This window comes from Neopsephotus bourkii, unplaced genomic scaffold (genome assembly GCF_033783945.1).
Source record: "Neopsephotus bourkii isolate Nb327-2 ecotype Australia unplaced genomic scaffold, CSIRO-AGI_Nbou_v1 NB_414, whole genome shotgun sequence".
In the NCBI taxonomy this organism is placed as follows: Eukaryota; Metazoa; Chordata; class Aves; order Psittaciformes; family Psittacidae; genus Neopsephotus; species Neopsephotus bourkii.
This window is the reverse complement of record NW_026900918.1, coordinates 2,405,564-2,430,174: the sequence shown is the minus strand read 5'-3', so window position 1 is coordinate 2,430,174 and position 24,611 is coordinate 2,405,564. Positions and strand designations below refer to the sequence as shown.

General features: G+C 39.8%; 1 protein-coding gene across 2 annotated transcripts; it reads left to right on the top strand.

Moving 5' to 3' along the window:
• The first annotated feature begins 491 nt into the window (after positions 1 to 491).
• Positions 492 to 23,540, top strand: C6 (complement C6). 2 transcript variants are annotated; one of them, XM_061349554.1, is made up of 18 exons: positions 492 to 912; positions 2,133 to 2,290; positions 2,986 to 3,142; positions 5,329 to 5,473; positions 6,122 to 6,263; positions 7,026 to 7,164; positions 8,763 to 8,963; positions 11,351 to 11,591; positions 12,298 to 12,420; positions 13,326 to 13,492; positions 14,596 to 14,821; positions 16,025 to 16,196; positions 17,284 to 17,395; positions 17,823 to 17,955; positions 18,954 to 19,145; positions 19,654 to 19,744; positions 21,068 to 21,309; positions 23,236 to 23,540. In XM_061349554.1, exons 2-18 carry the CDS (start codon positions 2,133 to 2,135, stop codon positions 23,415 to 23,417), a joined length of 2,823 nt encoding a protein of 940 aa, XP_061205538.1. In that variant the 5' UTR covers positions 492 to 912; the 3' UTR covers positions 23,418 to 23,540. The 2 variants fall into 2 exon arrangements, with proteins under 2 accessions (XP_061205538.1, XP_061205539.1); XM_061349555.1 differs by lacking the exons at positions 2,133 to 2,290; positions 2,986 to 3,142 and having other exon boundaries at positions 501 to 912.
• Positions 23,541 to 24,611: the final 1,071 nt, after the last annotated feature.

Sequence of the window (24,611 nt, the reverse complement as noted above, 5' to 3'; positions counted from 1 at the left end):
AAGTGGCTCTCAGCAGCTCTTGTCTGCTGTCTGCATTTGCCAAGGGTCACTTGTTCCCAGAGCTCACCACAGAGGGCAGAAGCCAAAGAGCTGTATATAGCCTCACAGTTTGGATTTTATTTTCTCTGGGTGGCCCACATTTGCAGAGAGGGTGCAGCAGCAGATACAGATTTTTTCCCTGGTCTGGACTCTGTTTTCTAGAGAAAGCAATAATGAATTATAGACATGTGCCACCTTACCAGATTTCTCTCTTGCCTTCAGACTGGAAGAGAGAGCAGAGAGGTTGTGCAGCTCTATCTGGCAGCACAAGGAGACTTGCAGTATACATCGAGGCATTAAGGACTAATACAGAGGTATTTTTATTTTTCTCAGCTCCTGATGGACAGCTATATTTATATAAATTTATATAAATTACTGTTTCTCCACAATTTTCTAGAATATGTCTCTCTTGGTGTACTGGTGAAGAGGCAGTTTTATTCTGACCATTTCTGCCACTAGACTACATCTGCCTTCATTAATGGATAACCAAATCAAACAAACCTCCAAACTTTAGTATAAGAGACTGCAGCAAACCATGTCAAAATCACACCAGTCTGCAAAGTTGACTGACTTTGCAGCTAACAGTCTTATAATGAATTAATAAGGAAGGTTTTTTGTTACCTTCAATGCACACAGGTTACAAGACATATAAGGAAGGGTTTTGTGTTTGTTTCTTTTTTCCTTGACAATGTTGAATTGATCTCTCATATGTGTACATTTTAATGGCTGTTGATTTGCTTCTGATGTACTGATTGCTTGCACTTTTGCTCACAGACGAGAATAAACGGTGCTTTTCTATATCGAGTACAGCAAAGGAATAAACAAATTAATCGTTCTGTAGGGCTTCATCTCTTTTCTAAGCCAGCAACTCAGGTAAGCAAAAAGATGTAATACCTCTTCTCTTCCTATTTCATTAGCTAGACTGCTGATTACTCTGTTTCCAGTTTTACCATATTTTGGGTTTGCTTATACTTGGATCTCTCTGAAAGGCATGTTCATTGATGAATTATTGTGTAAAAAGTGCTCTGAGTCCTCACTACAGCTGCTGTGTGAAGACTTACTGGCTTTCATTACTAAAGGAAGAAGCAACGTTTTGACTTGACATAATTTCATTTTTTTCAGCAAGATATAAAAATCATGATAGCATATACAGCTAAAAACTTAAAATAGGAAACAATTGCACATTTCATTTCAAACTTTCAAAAAAGAAATCTTTTGGAGTACTGTTTTAAAATAAATATATTGCTTTTAAAACTTCCTATTGGCTTTTCATTTTTTGAAGCAAAACAATACAATAATGATAATATTCTACTGTAATGATGTATCAAATTTAGTGTTGATTCAATCAATGAATAAACAGTTTGTCTGGAAAAAGTTTTTCAAGTTTCCTAAGCATTATTGCTTCCTAAAGACTGCCTATAACCTTCTGCCTCATCAAATAAAGTTTAATTGACCACTGCAGTAAGAAACTGGTTATTTTTTCTGTCTTCTCCTGCTGGTAGAAAATTCGGATATGCTTTGAATAGTGATGGTTTGCAGCTTGGACAAGCTAGTCAAAACTAAGAACAACAAAAAAGCTAAAGGAATAATTCACTCCAGCAAAACAGTTATGCAAAGGGGATTTATAAGCATGTGAAAATGGTTACAGGGAAATAGATGGGCTCATTGCTCTTAATTTCCTGTTTGATTTTTTGCATGTTTTATGAGCTGTCTCATGCTTTTATTCTTATTCCTAGATAATATTTTTGAGAATACCTCTAAGCAATGAGAAGCAATAGTAGGTCTTTATTTGTCACATTCAAAATTATTTGTAAGCGATTTCTTCAATAGAAATTATGTGCAGGCATGATTAGTACTCCTGATAAATAAGTGTCCAAAAAGGCCATTGAGAATCTTGGTCCTTAAAGTATTAATTAAATTACTGATAAATGTGTGTTTTGCATTATTGCCCCTTTCTAGGTACATTGCCTAGCAACTTTGTGTCATGAAGCAGATTTATAGACTTTTCAAGTTAGAAGAAATGTCTCTCTAAGGAGACAGGCATAACTGTAAATGAGTTTCCTGAGCTTTCATTATCTGCCCATGTGCTGTAGATGGACACCTTCACTACGGACAAGACTATGTTAAAGCACCTGATCCTGTTGAGTCTCATGATTGAGAGCAGCCAGGGGTGCTACTGTGAACATTACCCATGGGGGACGTGGTCTGCCTGTTCACAAACCTGCAATTATGGCACACAGACCAGGCACAGGTAGGGCCAACCTATCTCATTACTTCTGTGCCTCCACTTATTCCCTGAGAAAAAGAACCCGACACTTCTGAGGAGGGGGACCTGTGCCTGAAGCTCCAGCTTCCATAATATACTGATAAAATGCATCATATCAAACAGTTTACCAGATGAATATATTTTAATTGCAAAACTAAAAAATTACAATATTATATATATATACAGCATTACAGTGACTCCAACAAACCTGTATCTGCCAACAGATGTAGTAAGGGTGAGCCCCCTATAAGGGGGGACCAGTGCCCAGTGCCCTGTTCTGGGAGCTCTGCCCAACTCAGAGCATTATCATGGGAGATACCAGCTCCAGGTGGCAAGTGTACAGAAAGTTTCTCCCTGTATGGTTAACTTTATTAATCTTATTAAAGTCAAGTAAAGATTCAGCAGCTCCAAATTAGATGCAATGCAGTGGTATACTCTTAGTTTATGAGAAAACCCCTCTTTTCCTCACGGCTTTTTCTGTACTATTCTCTGGGAAGTGGAAAAAGTTGCTCTGAAAACATAAGGCATACTTGTATTTTTCTTTTACTCAACATTCTGCAACTACCTATTATCTCTCAAGTTGTTTTCATTGGGCTCAAATAATTTTCTGTATCAGCCTTCACACACAGTTAGAAAATATCTATGATTCCTTCCTAGCATAACTTGTAAATTTTTTTTAGGCAAATAAGAACAGATGAATATTATAGTCAAAACTTCTGTGACCAGCTGTGCAAAAAGCAGGAATCTCGTACATGTAACCAGCAAATATGTCCTATCAACTGTCAGCTTGGAGACTTTGGCCCTTGGTCAGAATGTGACCCGTGCATTAAAAAACAAGTAGGTAAAAAAAAAAAAAAAAGAGTAAATCCGTTTACAAGAACTTGCTTCGAAAGTTCCATTGTCACAATTAAAGTTGATTTTTTCGTATAAAGGATAAATCAAGCTGTAGAGTTTGCATTTTTATTTAAGCAGGAGAAAGTCACAGTATCTTTGGCTTATCCATAGCATTCTATATGTTCTAAAGGTAAGAAAAATAGGATGTAATCATCTACTAAAAAGAGTTAATCCATGAATCCTAACCAGCAGTGGCTAGAAATGCTCAGGCTGTGTGTCAGAATAGTAGTCAGGATCAATTTGAGGTTGCTTTTAAGAAATCCAGAGCATCATTCTTCCAGCCTTTTAAGCCTGCACAAAGCTGAAGGGGATGTGCTTAATATCTGTGGAATAAAACCCCAGGATGTTGTTGTTTGGGTTTTTTTCGTCTCGGGCTTGTGTCTGTTGACTGTTGGTATACTTAGAGGTGAGATGGCAGAGAGGGAGGAGGTGAAAAGTCAAGTTCAAATGGATTTGACCTAAAGAAACCATGTTCTGGCAAATGTAAGGTTCTAGAAAGTGGAGGGGAGTGCAGGTTGCATGGGGTGGTTATGTGGCTGGCTCTGAGCTTTGAGATCAACTGTGACAGCAGCTCTGTTTCTTGGTCAGATGCAGTATACGACACTCTGATTGTCCTGCTCAGCTTCCAAAATCCATTCTGTGCCTGAAAAACAGTCTTGAAAAACCTGTCTGATACCCTAAGTGTATCTTTACATACATATATAACTTTCTGATGCCCATGCAGGATAAGGAAAACGTGAATAATCTGTTCTAGGTGTGAGCATGAACCACCCTACGGGGTTCCTATCCTGAAACAGGGATTGAGAGTATGAGGGCAGAGCAGGGAGAAACAGTGAAAGTGGGAGACAGTGAGCTGCTAAAAGGGGAATTTTTTTTTTTTAATCAGTATCTTCCTAAATGGCTGAGTTTCTTACACACACATATGTAGAAGCATTGTTCATATTTGTTAACTTCAAATATTGGTGCAACAGATTTGCTGCTTCAAGAAAGAAAGGTGCTTTTGTGGACTGTGATCCATTTTTCCCTCTAACATATAAAGATAACTGCTTGTGATAAATATAAGCAACTGTCAAAATGACATGACTTCCAAGGTTAAGTGTGAAGATTAGTGTAAACAAGGTCCAATTGAGGGGGAGAGATGAAGAAGTGGAAGCTCACACAAATAATATAGTGTGTTATGGACCCCAAATGGAGTAAAAGTAATTGTTATCGTGAGCTCAAAAGCTTTCTCAGACGATCTGGTGTTGCTCCTTGCATTCTCTCTTCATAGTCACTTGGTTACTGATTTTTACTAAACATCTTCCTGCACTGTTTGAGTTCAGTAGTTCTCTACAGGAAGAGAAGTAACAGAAGTCTGCAAGGAACTGTGCCTTTCCAGTGGGAAAAAAATCTTAGAGGAGCAACTGTTCAGTCCCATGAAGAGAAGTCTCACACCAGTCCCTTAGAGTGAAAAATATATCTAAAGTGATTTGTCATTTATTCAGCATTTATTCAGCATTGTTATTCTGCATGGATGTTAGTGACTTTGGGAAAGAAAACCCAGTAAGCTTTAGATTTTGCTCCCATATCATGTTTGGTAACAGAAACTGTCAAGAAAACCATTTTTTTCTCCCAGTTCATCCAGTGCTCTTCAGACAAGAGGCCTCATGTGTGGGAGCCAAGCCAGATGGCTTGGAGATGGCACTACATGTCCCTGTCAGAGTATTTCTATTTCAACAGAGATGATAAAGAACATGAAAAATCTCCGTTAAGATCATTGCACACCATTTCCTGCTGTACCATTAAAACTGAGCACATAGGGACTGAACTTTAGATTCTTCCAGTGATATAGCCCAGGTTGTCAAGTGCTTCATCATGTGTGCTCTGTCAGGGGTAGTGGGGCTCTTGGATTCCAGATCACTGCCCCCCTTACCTGGGATGATGGCATGGTAGGATGTAACCCTAACCCTAACCCTTACCTGGGATGATGGCATGGTAGGATGTAAGGAAAAAAATAATTATTTCCTTTGGGACCCTGGTTTTGATAAAAGCTTCAGCAGCACTGAGGCATGTGACTGTGCCTGAGGGGGCACTCAGCTACAAAAACAGATCACACAAAGCACCCTGGTTTTATTTCTTCTGCCTTACAGTTTCGTGTCCGGACATTCCTGCAACCATCACAGTTTGGGGGTCAGGCCTGTACAGAGTCACTGGTGGATTCCCGCCCATGCTTCCCAGCTAAGCTCTGCAATGTAGTGGAAATTGATTGCAAGAACAAATTTCAGTGTGAAAATGGTAATGATAATCTTCATTGCATAATTGTTGCAGTATTAGGTAGTCAAATGATTAGACTTTGAGGCAAGAAAGGTCCAGATAATCTAGGTCTTGTATATTCCATACACAAATTCCAGGGGAAAGAAGCAGGGACAGAAGTCTGCTTAAGAATTTCATATGAATTAGTAGCAGCTTATGTTTACAGTTTCTTCTGTAACTAGAAATAATTCAAGTGCAGTCTCTAGCCTGGTATGTCAGTATGACCATGATAGATAGACAGAAGCATGTTCCAATAATATTTCTTTGCACAAATTCTTCATGTACAAACATATCCATAGAGTTTGTCTGAACATAAACTCGCACTGGTTTTGTTGAATTTCTGGTATTTCTTGTTTACTTCAATTTAAATATACCTCATTAGCCTTAAAATAGCTTTATCCTCATACTCTTTTGCTAATCCTAAAATTAAGCCTTCACATCTTCAAAGCAAGGCAAAACTGGCAGAACTGAAACATCCATTTCTCAAAGGAATAATCTATGCATAATACTGCCTCACTATTAATTCCTAAGACAAGTTCACACCTTTACTATGGAAAAAAAACAGACTATCCTTTTCTGTATTCAGACATGCTGAATCTTTGCACGGCTGATGCTGTTTCTCTGGTGCAGGTCGTTGTATTGCAAAAAAAATGGAATGTAATGGAGAAAATGACTGTGGGGACAACTCTGATGAAAGAAACTGTGGGAGGATAAAGACTGTATGTAACAGAAAGTATGAGAGCATCCCAGGTGTGCAGTTAATAGGCAGTGGGTAAGCCATCTTTTCTTATTTTTCATAAACCTGAAATTCTTACCTCACTAATTTACATAAAAACATAATCCCCAATTAGCATCTGAAACTATCACTTTAAAATACATAATCTCTCAAAAATAAGCAGAAATTGTATAAATGAAGCCAAACCTTCAGGCTAATACTTGCCCACTGCATCTGTCAGTCTTACTCTGCAGAGCTGGTAGACTAGACAAAGACTAGACTAGACAAACTTCCATCTCAGTTATGCTTAATGCCTCAGAAATTTTCAGGGCTTTGAGGGTGTTGCTTTTTTTGTCTATAATATATTTCACATGAAACCAACCACTACTTCTTCCAGACTACTAATTTAAGCAGTATAAAACCTAAACAAGGGATGCTTATCCCAGGTAGTCATGCATTTAACTGAATTTTGAACTCAGTGCACTCTGCTTAACATCAGTTATGGCAGAAATGGAGAGCTGCTTGCTCATTTTACTAGGCCATTCTCTGTTTAAGAGTGACTGTCTCATAATGATATTGGAATTACCTAGACGGCTAAGCACAGATGAAAAGTAGGAAAAATGGCTGCTACTGCAGCATTTTTCAGGTGAATTAGATGTCCTTGTAGAGGAACTTCTTTCAAAGCTATTACATAACACAGGCGTTAATGCCATTTCATTCAAACCTACAAAATCTTCAGTGCAGCTATATATCACAAAAAATTTCAAGTCTGTAAGTCTTCCTGCAATTGTTTTATCTGTGGTTATGTTTTTTGGTTAGATTTCACATTCTGGCAGGAGAGAGCCGAGGGGAAGTGCTTGGCAACTCGTTCAATGGAGGACAATGCACCACAGTTAAGCACAAAGAGACAAGGAAATCGTATCGTGTTCCTGCAAACCTGGAGGCTGTCAGCTTTCAGGTATTCTCAAGTAGCAACTCCTGGCTGAAAAACTATTTCCATAATTACAGTCCAAGTTGTGTGCTCAAGTCTGAGGCAGTAATTTGTGGTTTAGGACAAGATTTCTCAACTTTGTGAGGCCAGGACATTCTTCAAGTGATGTGTGGAAATGGGAAAAATTGAGCAGTCGCGTGGCTCTACTTACACCTTTAAGACTGTGTTTACTCACTGCACAGTCAACATGATTGATTTGGGCTTCTCTCTTGCTTCCTTATGGCTGTGGCTGTGTCTTTGTTTTGATTTGAGCCTTGCTCCTTCAGAATGCAGGATGTGAAAAAAAGCTCAACTAATGTGTGAAAACTGAACTGCTGATTTTTGCCGGGAGTGCTGTGCGTTTTTAGTATTACTGGAAGGGGAAAAACTGAAGAAAGGACACCCTAATCTGTTCCATGGAAACTGCAATTGGATTGGCCATGACACAGAATAGCAGGTTGGAAGGGATCTCAAGGATCATTTGGTCACTCTTCCTGGCAAAGGCATGGTCTAGACAAAAGGTCCCAGCGTCATGTCCAGCCAAACCTTTAAAGTGTCCAGTGTTAGGGAATTCGCCACTTCCTTGGGGAGATTACTCAAAGCCACTTTGTTTTTATTGTGAAACATGTAGGTTTTATAAGTAATGGTGAAAAATTACTGTGTGCATAAATATCCAATATGGAAAAACAAGCCTTGGTTTGCCCAGGTCACTTTAAAGCTGTGTGGTTTATTAAGTTACGGATGTCCATTTGCAGAAGTGTTAAGGGTTTGTGAATCTGACCTTTGAGAGCGTATCTATATCTTTTTATTTAGACCAGCCTTTGGTATAGAAGGGTCACTGGATCAGGCTTTCTTTCTGGAACTGCAGTATGTTTTCATGCAAAAGCATATGACTTCTTGCAGAACAGAAATGGGGAAATGGATCACCTCACCTACGAGGTTCCTTAGCAACCTTATTAATTAAACAAGTCTAGAGAAGGAAAGCAAAATGCATCTTTCAGATATGTGGGTTTTGGGAAATTAGTAACTTCTGAACTGATTCTAAAGTTTTCCTTGTGCTTTGTGTAACAGCACCATTGAGGCTTATCAACTTGATCAGGTAGGTTTGCTCACAGTTCCTCTCCACCTACTGGGAATTAAACTGGGAATTATGAAGAAAGGACAGAAAACATGAAGCTCTTTGCCTTGTACAATATAGAAGCTGTGGGACTGGAACTTAGTCATAGTGTGGACATAGCATGAAGGTCTGACAGTCTTTGAAATGTCTGATGAAATACTTTGTTGAAAATTATTTCTAAGGTTTGGGGCATGAGGGTGGGAAATCTTAAAAATAAAAAAAGTATTACATGCCTTTTTTTCTCTCTTGTATAAATGCCTGTTAGTAATGCTACTTCTTATCTAGTATTCACTTCACCTATTAACGTTTCTCAGCCTCATCTTTAGTGTTAAGAACAATTTTCAGCTTACTGCCAAGTCTCAATTAATCAAGCATGTTTCTTCCTTAAAAATCAAAACTTCATTGCTTACTAGGCTTCTGTTTCAGATTATTATTGGGAAAAATGAGTTTTGCTTTGCTAAATCTACAGGTGAAAGATGAAGAGGATGATGTAACATCTGATTTCTACAATGATTTAACTCCCCTAAGTGATAGTGCTCATGGACATAGTTCATCCACTCACGGTGCTCAAAGATCTTCTGGTGTCCCATTTTTATTCTCAAGAAAGAAACGGGTTAAAGTCACATCATCTTCCTCCTTCAGGAAAGCTGTTGAAGCCTCATATGAAAAGGTAACTGAATGTTGCCTCAAATTTCTTCATTTGATTTGATTTCTGTCTGTTCTAAGAACAGTTTAGTAACTAAGATATAACACAAACCACTGCTGCTACCACCAATAATAATAATGATAAAGGAAATAAGGGAAGAGAATACAACCACTCACCACCCGCTGACCAATATCCAGCTCGACCCAAGCAGTGATCTAACCCTTCTGGATCACCACCCCCAGCTTATGTAGTGGGCATGACATGCTGTGGTATGGAATACCCCTTTAGTTAGTTTGGGTCAGGTGTCCTGTCTCTGCTTCCTCCCAGCTTCTCCTCCTCCCTGGCAGAGCATGAGACTCAGAAAGTCCTTGGTAAGAGTAAACATTACTGGGCAGCAACTAAAAACATCGGTGTTATCAGTGCTGTTCCCAGGCTGAAAGTCAAAAAAACACAGTACTGAAGGAGAAAAATGACTGCTACTGCTGAACCCAGGACATGATTTCAGGCAGGAACAAACATGATTCTGTGGCAAATCCACTTATGATATTTGGGATAAAAGATTACTTAATCAGCATTTTCACGTGAAACCCTGCTTTGTAGAAAATTTCCAGTTAAAACTACTCACCTCAACATCAGTCCAGCCCAGGTTGCATTTGGTTCCCTTTTGTCAATGAAGTTGTTTGTGTACCAAAACTGAACTTGAGTACTGTCCTGAGTTCAGCTGTAGCAGCCATTTTCCTTCCTAGTAGATGGTGAAGTGCTGTGTTTTAAATGTGTTGATCTGAACCCAGCACAACTACTCATATTTGCTTCAGAGCAGGCATTCTCTGGGAATAATAATTTCCGATCTACTAATATTTTATATTAATACCAGTTACTCATGGGTTAAGCTTCCTACAGGTACCAGGTTTTACCGCTATGATTAAACATGTACCCAGAAATAACTAGAGACTTTGGAATCCAATTTCTTGGGATTGTTCTAGAAGTGAGGGTTTCCAATACTGTGTGAGCCTCAGGGATTTAACAGAGAAATCAGTAGGTTTGACAACTGTAAGGTAAATTGCTAGGAATAAAAACACTTAATTGCTAGTAATAAAAGCACTTAAGATATTTACAGTAGCAGCAAATGCAAATGCAAGATGCATGTCAAGCAGAAATTCATATTCAGCATGCAAGAGTTGAAAAGCATGCCCAAACCAGCTAAGGTTTTAGAATCAACATTTGCCAAAGAGGCTTGTAATTTTGTATGTCATAATTGAAATTTAGCTGGCACAGCTGAAAATTGAGAATAAGAACCTAAATCACCTGAAAATCCTAAAAATGGATTAACCACAGGGTATTTTAGGAGCTGAGTACAACTCTGGGAAGTGTTACATAACTATTTCTTCCATACTAATTCTTACTGCAGCAGAAAGCTGCATATCCTTAGCTTATTTTCCAATGTGCAAATGAGGGCAATGAAATAAGCAGCACTGCTGTGCACGACTAAGAGCCAAACTACAGTTCATGTGTTACAATGTTCTGTCCTGGCTTGGAGACCTCCCTCTCTAAGTGCATTCTTGAATCTTCCAAGCCAAGTGACCTTGGAGACAGAAATATTGTACAGCCAAACTACCAGCAGCAAAATTCAGCAGAAGCATCCATGTATATTTCAGTAACATTTTTTTTCATAATGATTTTTTTCTATCTGCTGGGTGGTCATTTGCTCCAGTTTTATGCCCCTCCTGTTGCTCTTGATCTTTCTGCATTTGGCCTTGTGCTGTCTGTTCCTTTTGACACTTTATAAATCCCTTCTTTCAGTATTTTCTGTTCCTCTCCTTTCTATTTAGTTGAAAGCCTCTAGCACTAGAAAAATAAATGAATTAGCTGTCTCAAAAACATTAGTTTTTTGCAAGAGTAGTAGAGGTTTCCAATTTCTGAACTTTCTTTTCTTTTCCCTCTAATATTAACAGCCTGACACTTGAACTCAATGACGTCTTTAACACTGTGGTTTAGTTTTAGTTTCAGCAGACTGACATATTCTGAAACTTCATGACATTGACTTAGTATCCAAAATAGCCACTAACCAGATTGCTTGCAAATCAAGCCAAGTCTTTCCTCTGAAATTTTTGTTTGTTTTATTAGTTCCTGGTATATTTGTTTTGGCAGGAATCCTTTTGCTTTCTGTTTGGTAGGTGCTCAGGGAGTCCTAGTTTTCTTTAGAATGCTATATACACCCACAATGTAAAGGAATAATGAGCATTGTCCTCAAGGACCTCACAGGCATCTTGGAATCTCCAGGTATAGCTTGTTCATGGTTAAAGCAGCATGATACACATGATTAATCAGTTCTAGCAACATATCTCAGGACATAATTTTGGCTTCTTTACTTTCTGCAGAATGTAGATGCTATGACTACCCTTTTCTTCTAGAATTCCAACTTTATTAGAGTCCACAAAATAACTTCTGTTGCAAACTTCACAATGAAACAGTCAGATCTGCAGCTCTCAGATGTCTTTCTAAAAGCACTTAACCACCTGCCCCTGGAGTACAATTATGCTTTATACAGCAGAATATTTGATAACTTTGGCACTCACTACTACACCTCTGGGAAGATGGGTGGTTCCTATGACATTCTTTACCAGTACAGCTCTGAGGAACTGAAGAACTCAGGTATGTAATCTTTCAGAAGAAATTATCACAATATGCTTACCAGCTTTTCCTATCACAGTTTTTAGGTCTTACACCGCATAGTATGTCCTCCAACAGCAAAAAAATCCTTTAGACTTGCATAGATCCAGGAATTGCTTATACTGCCTGGATAAAGAACAAGAATAAATTTTGGTTACATTATATTAACTTGAAGAGTTCAAAAGGTTCCTTACTTGATAAAAGTAGTTGTTTTTAAGGAAAACTAAGACCTTTAGGCCAAGACCAGGTGCCACCAGGAAAAGGTGCTCCAGCATACTCCAGTGTGGGACTCAAGTCTGAGAGGTGTAAGTGGTATTTTTAGGGATGCAGTCATTGAAGTTGTTGGTATTTATTAGAAATAGCTAAAAATATTTCCATGACTGCCAGACTATCAAAATAAAAACACAATACAACAAAATTGGAATTTTTAAGTTAAAAGCTGTGATCCTTAATGCTATTGCTGTAACTTGCATGGATATGGGAGGGTACCTAAATGGTATAGCAGGCATGATGCAGTCCAATGATGGTTGTACCTGGGGAAGTAAGCGCCTGCAGTAACAAAATCTCCAGTGGTGGGTGAGGAGCAGGGAGAGCTAGGATGGCTCACCTCAATGTGGGAGCCTGGGGGCATGGTGTCGTCATGTAATGTGGTTATGGGGATGAAGCTGCTGCTCTGTGATATTTCCAGGCCTGGCAGTGGATGAATCAACAGAGTGTGTCCGAACAGAAACAATAAGGCGTGTGCTCTTCCGGAAGAAAAAGAAAGTCAGTACCAGATGCACCACAAACAGGATGACTGTGAAACATGAAGGTGATTATAATGAAAGCAGGGCCCATGTCCTGTTACTTACCCTGAGAGATGCCATTTCCCTTAGCTCCACGTGGTCTTCCAGCTTTGCTAAACTGCAGATGCTCTCCCAGAGAAGCCAGTGTTTCACTGTCTCTGAAGAGAGCACTGGAAACATATAAAAGAAATTATGACATAGAACCACTACTGTTCTGCTCTGAAGCATCATCACTGGAGATCCAGTGGCACTGGCTCTTCCAGTCAGTAACAGATCTGACCAGCTTTCCCCATAGCCCTGGGTCCAGGGCCAAGCATACTGAAATGGGAAATGTACACATGATCATGACTGAGTCTATGATCTTTAAGGGTTGCTCAGGGCTCATTGAGAGAGTTGGGCAACAATAATATACTCCCTGATCTTCCTCTTCCATTTTCTCATGTCAGCAGACATCTAGGAGTTCCCTGTCAATGTCAGAAATGTGTTTCAGGAACTGCAGAAAGATGGTGCATTCTGCAAGAATAGCAAGTCATATTCTGCATCAATGAAAACAGGGATTTCATCACCACCTACATGTTTTTGTCCTCCTTTTATAATCATTTCCCATTACTCAGGTGTTAACAGCTAGGAAAAAAGATCCTGTCTCGCAGTGTGTATTCTAGTGAAGCCTGCTGTACCTCCTGCAATTTTTTCAGTGTCTTGTGTAGTTCTGAATATCTCTATCACTGAAGTCTCAGACATTTTCTTTGGGAAGACTGACAGGCTGCTGTCACAGCAGGGATTGTTTTTCTGAGCTTAGACTTTATTATTCCAAGCTTCAAAAAATCTTAGTATATTGTTTTCTATCCTCTTACACTTTCAGACTGTTGTTGTTACATCCACCATCTTTGGAGCCTTTGTCTGACAATACTGTGGTAAAATCGCCTTTCAGGTTCCATTCTGGAGTCGGCTGAACGGTCTGTTTCTCTGGTAAAGGGTGGCAGATCAGAGTATGCTGCAGCTCTGGCCTGGGAGAAAAAGGAGGTTTTTCCAGACCACAGAGTCTTCACAGGCTGGCTGGAGTCAGTAAAGGACAATCCCGTTGTGATTGAATTTGAGGTAAGAGAAGAATAAGAAAAATGTTGAGGTAGTAAAGCACTCACCCGTTAACAGCTTTTCAGAGAGCTCTGCAAGTGTTTTCTCTTTTAATGTGGTGCTGTGTGTGATATGAATGTATATGGGCTTAACATAAATATACAAAGCATTTATTTGAACTGCTTCTTGTGCATGTAGGTTTCTAAGCTACACCAGGTTTGCATTGTCCATGGACAATTAGAGTAAGGAGGAATGCAAATGAATTGCTCTATCACCAGCAGGAGCTCAGGCATGGACAGGGGTTAGTTACTGTGCAGGAAAGCAGTCCAAGGTGCTGGGAACACTTTTTGTCCCTGTGCTCTTTCACTTGTTTCAAGATATGGCACATAGCCAAACAAAGCAAGCAACAGTCCCCTGTTATCTCTGTCCTGCTCATATAATGCAGCATGCTGGCACTGTTGAGTGCAGTAAGCTGCCTCCTTCCACAGCTGGCACAGCACCCACTCTGTAGCAGTGTCAAAGCACTCAAGGCAAGCAGCAAAACCAGTCTGAATGCAGTGATCTTTAACTGCAGATGCTGAGCTTCTGAAGGCAGTGTAGGTTTGCCTCAAATGACAGGAAGCACATGTAAACAAACCTCGTCATCTATAGTGTTCTGACTTATTAGACATAGTATTCCACTTGTTTCATTTTCCACCGGCTCACAGAGCCCTAAACTGAGGAAAAGAAGTATAAACAGGATAAGCATAGAATCACAGAATGGTTTGAGCTGGAAGAGACCTTAAAGTTTATCTAGTCCTAATCCCCTGCCATTGGCAGGGACACCTTCTACTAGACCAGGTTGCTCAAAGCCCCATCCAACCTGGCCTTAAATACTTCCATATGGATGTATGGCACTGTCAGGCTCCTTTAAAGCACCTACAACTTTCAGCATTCCTGACTCCTGGTGTCCCTGTCCATGGCAGGGAGGTTGGAACTAGATGATCTTAAGGTCCTTTCCAACCCTAACTATTCTATGATTCTATATGGCTTCATACGCAGGCTCTAGTGCCTTTAGAAATGCTGCAGCTCTCCCAGCAGGACCCTGCTGTGTCTATGTAACTGCTTACTGAACAGCTGTCTTCCAGGTGTCACCCATCATGGATTTGGTGAAGAATGTGCCGTGTGCTGTGACCAAACGTCGCAACCTGCAGAGAGCCCTGAGAGAGTATATGGGAAGGTTTGACCCTTGCCAGTGTGCCCCATGCCTCAACAATGGCAGGCCTGTGCTTTTCGGGACAGAGTGCCTGTGCCTGTGCAAGGCTGGCACCTATGGCAAAAGCTGTGAGACACAAGCTCCAGGATACAAATCAGGTATTTGGGGTGATACTGTCATAGTGTAAATATGGTCCTTCTGGTATCTACTAATCAAGGATTAATCTGAAATAACCTTCCGTTACTAAATCCATAGCACTTACCACATGATGACGGTCAGAAAGAGTAAGAATAAAGGTAGGATTGAAAATAAAGAATCAAATTGAATAGGCGCAGCTAAAAAGAAATTGTGAGACATGGTAGAAGATTCCTTAGCTACATAATTAAGATAATAGCAAATGAGCTTTTCAGCAATGTGTATGAAGTTGAGATCAAAGATAATCGATGTAAAAATTATGAAACCAGTTCCTTAAATTTCCCTATAGCCTATTATACTTCAAACTAAATGGCTAATGGAGATAAGAATTGATTACATGTTGAAGGAAAACTCAGTTGTCTTGAGGAGATGGGACATAATCGTCATTCTGACGAATTTAAAGAACTACTTCCTGCAAACAGCATTTTTAATTAAATTGACACTAGTGACATGCCTATGGGAAGCGGAGGAGACTTCCAGCATTATACTTATGATTATGTATATTTATATTCAAGGACCAAAAGGGGACAAAGGGAAAATCACTAAGGCAGTTACAGGTCTCATTTTGCGACCCTGATAAAGAAATACTTCGAAAAAAATGAACAATCGAAGATATGCAGATAGAGATGAATGTAGAAAGTATATTTTACGCAGAAAAGAAAGGATGTGTAAGTAATTTTTATATATATATGCTTTATGGTAGCACAGACAAAAAAACACAAGGGCTAAAAGAAGATAGTAGTGTTTTAGTTTTGCTTGCATATGGTGTGTATTAGGGATTAAGACATGGTGTTAGAGTTCAGGTTTATTTAATAACTCATTAAATACTGCCCTATGTAAAAAGGTTGACAGCATTACAAAAACTCAAACATCTGTAGGTGCAATTGAAATACAAATTAGCTGCTTCTGGGTTTGAATGTTACCTGTGATCAAAACTAGAAAGAAAGGTATATTTTAGGTTTTCATAAAGCAGCTGGAATTTGGCTGACCTCTTTTGAAAAAAACACTTTTCTACATACAATCTAATCCCTTAAGAGTAACAATTTTAAATCCTCTGAAAAATGCCATAATGAATTTACCGTCATTTCTTTTGTATGCGGCCCTAAGAGAAATACTATGTATGGTGCAGATCTACCAAAAGATGGGATTTCTTTTATTTCCTGAAGTTGCTGTAGATGGCCACTGGGGTTGCTGGTCTGAATGGAGTTCATGCAATGCTTCCTTTAAAAGAAGAAGGACCCGGGAGTGTAATAACCCCACCCCTGTGAACGGTGGCAAGCCTTGTGGAGGTGAACAGGAAGAAGAGGAGGACTGTTATGTCTCTGTGTTCACAGACAGGTAAGAAGATGGTAATTCAAAAGATCTCCTTGGTCATGAGGCAGATATAAAGAGCCTTCCAGAATGGCTTTGTGACTACCAAGGAGAAATAGCAGACATCTGTCCTCTCTGAACTTCTGTGCTGTGGTTGAGAGAAGGAAATACCTGAAAACCTTTGAACTTGCTGCAAGTTTGGTTGTATTTGTTGTTCATTCCTAGAAACGACTGGAATTACATATAAAGTGTGCCTGTAGACCTCTTAACACTGCTTTACATGGCTTTTTGTCCAAAACCATGGAGAACTCATCTGTTTCCTTTCATGGGAGTTTGTAGGTTCTGGTTTTTTGGATATCACATCTTATTCTCTTGGACGTTTAGGTCTGAACTTAGTCTCAGAGAGAATTCCACTGAAACCACCAACCTTTTCATATTTCCACTCTGGGTATGTCTGATGTACCTGTTTTGCATGGTTTGAATTTAAACCCTAACTCCAACCCCAGACTGGCACAGTTTCTTACATCTTCAAGAGCAAGGCTTTGTGCAGATTCAGTCTTTCTACTAGAACCAAGAGCTGAAGCAGGATTTTCATCATCCTTCCTGTAATGACTACAGAGGAGATTTTGGAGCAAATAGCAGAGGATTAAAAGCAATGGGCTCCAGAGTTCTTTGCTACTCATCTCAGTTAGACACCATGGCTGTACAGCTCCATGCTCACAGAAATTAACCTCCTTTAGCCATTGCCTGATGGCAGCAGGTGGGTTTTGACTAAACCCAGCCAAATCACATGGGCTTCTTAGAGACTTCTGCCATCTGTTGTTCTTCACCTCTTTTTCTTAGTCCATAAAAATATTTCATGACTTATGTCAGTAGAAATTGTAGCCCTGTATCTATCACATTTTAACGCTCTTGCAATCTCACTCCTATCAACACCTTGAAATTTTGATGTCCATCAGCTTTTATTTAACAGAATAATATTGGCTTTTACCATGGAGAGGGGGACAGGATGGACACACAGCATTCCTTCCCAAAGCTCCTGACATTCTGCCATTGTCATTTGGTGACACCAATGCTTAAGATACATCATTACCAGCAAATTTTTACTTTTCAGAGCTGCTCCTTGTATAAATGATGATGAAGCCAGGAGAGAAGAGGATGTCTTGATTGATGAACCTGAGTCTGGATGCTCCAGGCCGGACCCACCAGAATACGGCTTTATTAGGGTGAGCATGAAAAATGAGTGTTATAGAAGGCAAGTATACCAATTGCAGAGCTGGGAAATTTTACAGCTTCTTTGCTACATGTGCCTTACAACCAAGTTAGCTACTGTGCCAGTGAGCATGTTGCTGTGTATGTGGCATGCTGTAGGACTCTACTCCATCAAAGTCCACCAGCAGGTGAAGCAAAGGCAAGGTAGAACTCATTTCAAACAGTAGCCCTTGAATTCTTGTTTTGTAACCATGACATCTGGTAGTTCAGCTGAACAAGCACACCATTATACAGGTTGAGTGGATGATTCATTATTTCAGAGTAGGAAAAACACGCGTTCATTACATTGTATCATCAAGCTTTTACGGTTGTTTCTTTCAACAATGTCCAGTCTCATTGCCATAGATTTCTGAGGGTTTTTTGGTTTCTTTTTTTTTGTAGAATGAAAAGAACCAGTACGCTGTGGGGGAAGAAGCCGAAATTGCTTGTGTGAGTGGTCATGTTCTCAGTGGCTATCAATTCTTTCGGTGTCTGCCAGATCACACCTGGATGCAGCAACCTGTTGAATGTCAACGTAAGAAAGAGAAAACTAATTTAGCCTAGCAACAAAACAGGAATGGAAGAAAAAGGCAAAAAAATACATTTTAATGCAGGTTTTAACAAAAGAATCTGTAATGATATTTGAGAAAATGGCATTTTAAAAAGGTATTTCATGTAGATATAGCAAAAGCCTACTGAGTCACTGCATCATTCCTCTTTCAATTCAGAAGTACAACTATTATGTTCTTTGTAAGGACATTGTAATATTCAGTGCTTTAAAAAGCCCTCAGATGGATGCTGTGAGGTCCTTCTCTTGTCTGCTTTTAAATATCTTCACCAGAAGGACTCACCTTTTGTTTCCAGACTTACAAAGGTATCTTTAAGTTGATAGAGTTGTGGTGAAGAAAATGTTTTTAGAGGAATTAGTCTACTTTTTGTACTTAATGGTACACCACCCACGCGGGTTGCCTTCAAAATTTCCACAATAAATCAAAGCTTTCAAGTATTTACATTCCAGTTAAGAAGTAAAGACCAGTACTGACCTGGGTTTGCTAGCACAAGAGATTCTGATAGTTTTCTAGAACTGGTGTGATTTCACTGACTTAGTGTTCATTTTATTAAAAAAAAAAATAATAATAAAAATTAACATCAAGTTATGATTTTTTTATGGCCACTAATTTTAATTGTTCTGGTACTGGCTTCATGTGAAAAAAAAAAAAAAAAGAAAAGCTGTTAATGCCATCCTTATTTTTAAACTGTAAAATTAAATTACTCACACTAGCAAACAGTAGAAACACATTGTAATTATTTAGTTATTGATTGAAAAATATTTAAAAAGTCTATGACAGTTCACTGAAAATTTCTAGGCTTAATTATGTTAAATATTTATTAGTTTTTAATGTCAGTCAAATGTTCAGTGTTACTAAGCACCTTTATGGCTCTTTAGATGAAGCATTAGGACTTGCTGTAAATATCTACCATAAAAACACCATAAAACCATCAAGGATTATACTTATTTCTTGTTTATTACAGCCTTGGTATGTCTCAGGCCACCAACGTCTGACAGTGTCACAATTTCCCCATTTAAGCAACAGTATAGTGTTGATGAAACCGTGAAGCTGAGCTGCCACGCTGGGTTTATACTCACAGGTCAACCACAGTACACTTGTGGGAAAGACCTGTCCTGGGTACCACCTGTTTTGAGACCTATTACATGTGAAAAAGGTCAGTATGCCTGCAGATGCCTTACTGTTTCTGTAGTGCTGGTATTAACAGCACAGTTTTAGCTAGTTGCCTGGTTTAAAGATTTATAACAACTGTTGATTAATTTTGGTTTTACTTTGTGCTGCCACAGTGCCATATAGTTTCATCCCCAAACTTCTGCATTAATTTCAGAATTTTTGGGTGCAATGTACCATTTAATTATGAAATTGAGATACTGAAACTGTTTTCTTAAAAAACCAAAACAACAGCCAGCTGTATTAACAAGGCTTTACGAAGCAGAGTAAGAGAATGCATTCTACTAAAACTTCAGCTTCTCTCATTGTACAGGATTTTCAAGTGATTTTTGCAAAGACTGATGTCTACTTGTAGAATCTCAACCACAACAGCTTTTGAAGAGAGAAATAAGGGATAGGTAGAAATAAATCCATTTTAAGTTTCATAGCAGGAATCCAAGATATTTTTGTTCACTCTGTTGCTAGTTACAATAACTCTCACTCTTTTGTTTCAGATGTGCAAACTAAAATTAGAGGAGTTTGCAATCCAGGACAAAAGCAGGTTGGATCTCAGTGTGTTTGTATGTCTCCAGAAGAAGATTGTGGGTAAGTTAAGTACTTTAATTAGAAAAAGAAAAGCCAAAGTTTCTCCATTTATAGGCCAAAAGTCCACTGTGACACAAAACAGAAAGACTAACAAAAGACAACAACAATTCAGCACTACTTTCTGTTCAGATATTAGGCACCTATGCCTCTGTATCCGAAATACAGCCCCATTTATAGCCTGTGAAATAGATGAATGATGACATTAACCAAATGGCACACCATGGCACATCCTTCTAATATACATTATCATCTGCTACTGGAGATTCCAAGTCTTCCTTTTCTTCTATATATTCCTCCGATTTCTATATTTTCACTGTCACCACCTTGCTATAACAGGTCATGCTCCTTATGCCTGAGATTTACTTTTCAGATTAACATTCTGCAAAATACTATATGCTTCATAATCCAGAGCATATGAAAATGTGTGGAACTTGGATTTATTGTCTCCACACAACAAGGTCTGCAGAGACCATTAAGCAATCAAGTGAACTGAGGGTTATCCTAGAGGATTCTTAGTAAATGACTGGCCAAGGTTCAGATGTGGGTCTGGAAATAGGAAAAATGATCACAAACTGTATACGAGCTGGGCAGTTGTAGTGCTGAGATCAAAACAAATTCCACCACAGGGCTCCTGTGTGACTGCAGGCAAGTCCCTTGGCATGGGATTCATTCATGTCAATGCCCAAATAACCGGGTATCTTCTCTGTCAAGAGCCCTTGGGAAGGGAGAGAGCATGTTAAGGGAGTGATAGATGTTGTCAAACATACATGGGCCCAATCCTCTGAGAAGTAGAAATGCTTTGTTGACTAACACTATACACTTAATTCAGAAACATAAACAAGGTGAGCTGTATTGCTCCCTCTCCTTGGGAGATGACTAGGCTCCACAAAATAGTGCTGCTTGGAAATGCCTGTACTTGCTGAGAACAAATCCACTCAGGAATCAAGAGCAACAGAAAGAAACTACAAGCAGCATGGCTGTGTTTGCCTGCCATTAGTCCCAGACTAACTGTGCTTCAGAGGCAGACTGTCACACACAGCTGCAGGGCTGCATTAACTCAGACAAGCCATATTGCAGAGGCAACAGCACTTCCTGATTTCCTGTGTAGGCACATGTCCTCCATTCGTTATCTGTTTGACAGGACCAAAGCTTCCTCAGGTCACAGCATGATGTTGTATCAGGTCCAGGTCTTGCAGTAGCTAGTACAGCCTAGACAGATATCCAGCCTGGCCATGGCTTTGCTGTGTTTGCTGGTGGAGTGTTTAGAAACATGGACTTGTTCCACAGCCTGCTAAAATAATTTTTCTTTTTCCCTTGGGCCAGCCACTACTCAGAAGACATCTGTGTGCTACATGCTGCTTCTGAACAGAACATTACCAAGCCCAGCTGTCAGTATTCAGCTGAACTGTGCCTTGGACAGCAGTCATTTCATTTCTTGCATGCTGGCCCTTGTCATGATAATTCCAACCTGGACTGGGCTATTGAAAGGGCAAAGCTCTCCACAAAGAGCTTGAAGAAAGTTCCCTGTGGCTATGACACCTGCTATGACTGGGAGGAGTGTCCAGGTATGACTTTCGAATGGTGGGATTTATCCAGTCCTTTGGATCTAAAAATGAAATGTGATGATGTGATGACTTCTTCACTGCTCCAGGAATGAGATTTAGAAGCACTGAGCAATTTACACCAGGAGGAGGGTGGAACTGTGGCCAGTCCTGTGTCTCTGACAGCAAGTGTTATACCTAGATACACGCCTTTTCCCTTTACCCACAAGTGGTGTAGCATTGCCATTTCTCATTAGTAAGGCACAAAATGAACTTGGAAATGACGGGAACTTTTTCAGTAAAATTAACTTTTGAATCTCTAATCACAAAAATGTAGTTGGCAACGTTATTGTCCATTCCCTTTCAGACTACTATAAACAGTAGTTTATAATTCAGGAGTTAATTTGGGCCACACCTTCTATATCTTATAATTAAATTATGAAATTAAATCATGATGCTACTTGAAAAGCAAGACTGGGGCCAGCAGGCTTAATAGGATCTTAATGGTAAAATTTGAAAACAACCATATGTGAAAACTGTGTTTACTAGAAGTTTTAATGAACTCGCTAAGCTGATGAAATCCCTAAGAGGATTATTTTATAAACACTGTTGTGCAACTTGGCTATTTACTGTGTAAATTGGTGATAAGAGCAGTAGGTTTTCCTGTAAATATCTGAGATGCTGGCTGGCTCTGCACATATTGAGTATTTGCCAGGAAAAGGCTGAGTGGCAGCCACACTTATTCCTTCACTTGCTTCCAGAGACAAATGTGATCCTTATCACACCTTGTCTTGTTATGATAAGTTAAGCAACAGCAGTGTGCAGCAATCTTGAGACCCTGTTTTGAAGATGCAAGATTTCGGTAGCACAGGGTTTGTAGTACGTGGCTATAAAATTACTGCATTAAATGTTCCTTGTGGGGCTGTAGCAGAGGGCATCACCATTTTGTGGCCCTGAAGGGACACACCCTGCTCTGGTGCAGCCTGTAGGCACCTTGGGCTCCTGGGAAGGTGGCTATAATTTTAAAAAAATATATTGGGCTTATTTATTCCAGAGCCCCTAAGAAGCCCAGATCTGCTCCCACTGTGGAAGTGGCTTAAAGCTGGATTCTGTGCCAGCGCCTCAGTGTTCTTCTCTCAAAGGCCTACAGAGGAGCTTTGTTCAGTGAGGAAAAATGAGAGAGAGAGAAAAAAAAATGCATTAAATAAAATAAGTGTTCGTTGTGGTGCTCAAGAGGTTTGAATTGGACTTTCCCCCTCACCATGTTCATAAAAGCCCTCTTTCTTATGAGAATGCACAAACATTCAGAAATTTGAAGTTTTTATATTAGAATGTGTAGTTGGTATCAACACATGCAGAAGACACTGCAGTACTGCTAAATGGAGGACAACATATTTTTCGTATGTTTTAAGAAAGGGAAAGCAGAAACTTATTTTCCTGCTTAGGGAATTTCTGGGAAAGAATGTGAAGAGTCAGAATCTGATTAGGTCAGAAATGGGTAATGAAATAACCCACAGGACTGAGCTTTACCACAGGCCAGCAGCAGGTAGCTTAGCATTCATAAAAGGAGCCTTAATGAAATAGGAGGTGACACAATGTGGACCTTAAGACTCCATTTCACAGCAACATTCTGTGATAGGATAATTTGGAACAGAAAGTCAACTTAATATCTTTTTGTTTAAAAGAAAGGTCAGGCAAAGTCAGTGGATAAAAATAGATACCTAATTTCTGCTTCTGTATCTAAACCACTGCTGCAAAACCTGGCATTTAAAGCTGCTTTTGTATCTAGTTAATACCCTACCACCTATTGTATGACTATAGGCTTTTTCTAACTAATGTATCATGAGCCTCCTATGTTTTTTCCCACTGGACTTTGACATGTTGTCAAGCTATAAAATATGGGCTTAGTCACAACATTTCCAGCTAAAATTCCAACATGTTCATTTCCAGAGACACAGACCCAGTGCTCCTGTCTGATGCCTTACCAGTGCCCCAAAGAAGAGAGACACATTCACTGCATCCAAATGGAGTCATCAGGGAGGAGGAGGACAGTCAGTCATTGCATGCTGGCAGCCATGAAGTGTGCTGGCATCAAACTGGAAGTGCTGGAGCAGGGGAGCTGCCTAGTGTAACCCATTAGTTCTCCTGGCAGCCGCCATGACCATCCCACCATGGGCAGGCTGAGACATCCTGGGAGCAACTTGGCTGGTTACAAAAGGACAAGTAGATTAAAAATTAGATTAAAAAAAATACATAAATAAAGTTCATAAATAAAGAGATTTTTGGGATATGAGTGGCAATGGCCTTTTTTTAGTCTGAAAATTGTGGCATTTCACAACACAGACTCAAGTTGATGCAGAGACTCAAATCCTCGTTTATTACCACCAAGCCCTCTTTATCCCCTTGTTTGGTACTTTCACATACATACAATGTTCAATCTCATTGGCCACTGTGAAACTCTCCAGGTAAATAGTCCAATCACAATGTTGCAGACACTCTCACAACCCCCACATTCTCTGGCCTCCAAATGAGATTCCCACCACAACTACACCCTGGCCCATCCTCCCAAGGCTTGCTCTTTGACCTTCCCTGTCCTTCAACGTTCCAGCTCATCGCCCCAGGGATTGTCAAACACCAAGGCCTCAGAGCTCATTCCCAAACTGTTCTTCATGCAGATCTTACCACCTTCACTCCCCACAGAAAATGACTTGGGTTGTGGGGTACAGGGACTACTCCCAGTGCTGGTAACTGGATGCACAGAGGAGGGGAGAAGAGGAAAATGGGAAGGAAGAAAGAGAAGCCTTACCTCTGGCATTCCATGGTCCTGGATGAGACTTTTCCTTTTCTCAGCCATTTGTTGCTTTGTTCTTGTCCTTGTGACTGCTGAGTAGTTACAATTAGAATTTTCCCTTCAACACCCAGGATTTTACAAAACTGAGGTTTAGAAGCCTGACTTCGAAGGAGAAAGCTGAAAGTTAACTCTTTTTTCACCAGCAGTCAGCATAACAATGAAAATCATGAGAAGTGTCCATCTTGACTGACCAATTTCGTGGCCTTCTATGATGGGGCTGCAGAACTGATGGACAGGGGTAGAGCAGTTGATGTCATCTACCTGGACTTGTGTAAAGCGTTTAACACTGTCCCACACAACATCCTTGTTACTAAATTGTAGAGACATCAATTTGATGAATGGACCACTCGGTGGATAAAGAACTGGCTGGATGGCCACACACAAAGAGTTGTGGTCAGTGGCTCAATGTCCAGCTGGAGACCAGTAACAAGTGGTGTCCCCCAGGGATCGGTGATGTTGAGACCGGTCTTGTTTA